We start from the raw sequence: 2,398 nt of genomic DNA on the forward strand, positions 1-2,398 counted from the left end.
GGAATGACCTGCTGGGTGGTACGGAAGTGGAAAGGGATCTTGGAGTCCTAGTGGACTGTAAGATAAACATGAGTCAGCAGTGTGACGAAGCCATCAGAAAAGCTAACGGCACTTTATCGTGCATCAGCAGATGCATGACGAATAGATCCAAGGAGGTGATACTTCCCCTCTATCGGGCGCTGGTCAGACCGCAGTTGGAGTACTGCGTGCAATTCTGGGCACCGCACTTCAAGAGGGATGCGGATAACCTGGAGAGGGTCCAGAGAAGGGCCACTCGTATGGTTAAGGGCCTACAGACCAAGCCTTACGAGGAGAGACTAGAGAAACTGGATCTATTCAGCCTCCGCAAGAGAAGGTTGAGAGGCGACCTTGTGGCTGCCTATAAGTTCATCACGGGGGCACAGAAGGGAATTGGTGAGGTTTTATTCACCAAGGTGCCCCTGGGGGTTACAAGAAATAATGGCCACAAGCTAGCAGAGAGCAGATTTAGACTGGACATTAGGAAGAACTTCTTCACAGTTAGAGTGGCCAAGGTCTGGAATGGGCTCCCAAGGGAGGTGGTGCTCTCCCCTACCCTGGGGGTCTTCAAGAGGAGGTTAGATGAGTATCTAGCTGGGGTCATCTAGACCCAGCTCTCTTTCCTGCCTATGCAGGGGGTCGGACTCGATGATCTATTGAGGTGCCTTCCGACCCTAACATCTATGAATCTATGAATAAGATCCCAGTGGGGCAAGTTGAAGAGATACAGACTTGTTCATGGTGTCCACTAAACACACTCATTAAAAGGAGAGAGTATAAGTGTGTTTCTGTTCTGTTCAGTTAAACTGTTTCACTAACCAGTACTGAACCTTCCTTAGCCTGATGAAGGGTTTTTGAACCCGAAAGCTTGCTTAATAACTTTTCTCCAACTATTTGCGTTGGTCTAATAAAAGATATCAAATTCACCCAAGGAACCTTGTCTGCCTCTGTCCTTAGACCAACACGGCTACAACCTAAACCGCTGCAGACATGAGGACTAGAGTTTGAGTAGATTTTATGGCCTTAATCCAGGTACCAAATTTCTGCTGATTTTGAATATTCAGGAGTCTCCCCTATATGTTCATATAAAGAGAACTGTTAATTCTGAAGACATCTAGAACAGGTCTGTCCAACTGGCAGCCGACAAGGGGTTAAGTTGTGGGTCTCAGGTTCCTGCCTGGCCACTCTTGCGATCTATGGCTGTGACTGCAATAGCAGCTAGTCTCCACCTTCCCACCCCCCTTTCCCTCAACCACTCTTGTTGCAGCTTTTCTGCCTGTCAGGGGTTGCCCAGCCCCCTGCTGCTTAGAAGTTGGGTAGCCCTGATCTAGAAGGTGCAGTCAAAATATATTTGGACAAATACTGTTTTGAGACACCATACAAGCTTAAGTAGTTTTGAAAATTTTATTGTAAAATTTCGCACAAAAACCCTTTCACAACCCCCCTGAACCTTTCTGTTGGTGTGTTCATGGAAGTGCTGGGTTGCTTTAAGTCTGTTGCATTTTAAAACTATGAAGCTTGAATCAGTTCTAGAAGTCTTTATTCATATGGTAATTCCACTGAAACAAGTAAACTTGTATTCCAGAAGTTTAAAGGATCAACTGTTCTTGCATACCTACAGTTCAGTTGGTTTATGGCTTTCTGCTGGACAGAGGTTTGTGTGAAGTGGGTAGGCATTTCAGTGGTGACTCTTCACATCAGAAGTAATTCGTGTAATAAGCCAAATCAGTTTAAGTTTTACTACTGACAACTGTTCCAAATCCATTATCAAGAGATTGTATTGGAGAGGTTGTATGGTACCTCATATCTGCACTGCAACTGACTGTTACTCCTGATAGTGCCATAGGTAGTCAGATGATGCAAGATGCTTGGAGGCCAAGCACAGATTAGGATGGTTTATCAGCTAGGTCATGCTGATCAAAATACCTGTTGGAGAGAGACAAGTGAAATATATTGGTCTTTCAAAGGCAAATTAGAATGTTTTTTACATGTTTTTCCCTTATTTTACAGTATATTTATTGTCAAGGGGAGTATTAAAAACACTCATTCCAAAATACTTGTTTTCCTATGAATAGCATCAGGTTTACTCAAAGACCAGTAGCTGATCATCAGGACATTAGAAAAACCCCAGTTTTTGGAGGGAGTTGATACATGCTTGTTTTAGCAGCACCAAGGCAAGACTAGATCCTTTCAGTAGAGCAAACGTAGATTACAGTATACAAAAGCTTGGATTGGTTTTCTATGCCTGGAAAGAATATAGATTATGAGAACATATGTACATACGTACATACAACATATAATGCAAAAAGTCATTGTAACTTTTATTTAGATATCTAATTTGCAGTACCTGCTAACCAAACAGATTAGCAAATTTAGAGCA

General features: G+C 43.2%; 1 protein-coding gene across 1 annotated transcript in view; it reads right to left on the reverse strand.

Moving 5' to 3' along the window:
- Positions 1 to 1,418: 1,418 nt before the first annotated feature.
- The window catches only part of GEMIN2 (gem nuclear organelle associated protein 2), an 18,607-nt gene continuing 17,627 nt past the window's right edge, over positions 1,419 to 2,398 (reverse strand). Inside the window, exons 10-11 of the mRNA XM_006015361.2 lie at positions 2,366 to 2,398; positions 1,419 to 1,944 (exon numbers count right to left, since the gene is read on the reverse strand). The exon at positions 2,366 to 2,398 is cut by the window's right edge and continues 3 nt beyond it. Of these exons, the coding sequence (XP_006015423.1) occupies positions 1,905 to 1,944; positions 2,366 to 2,398 (73 nt within the window). The 3' untranslated portion in view covers positions 1,419 to 1,904. The remainder of the gene's footprint in view (positions 1,945 to 2,365) is intronic.

This window comes from Alligator sinensis, unplaced genomic scaffold (assembly GCF_000455745.1).
Source record: "Alligator sinensis unplaced genomic scaffold, ASM45574v1 scaffold280_1, whole genome shotgun sequence".
NCBI lineage: Eukaryota > Metazoa > Chordata > Crocodylia > Alligatoridae > Alligator > Alligator sinensis.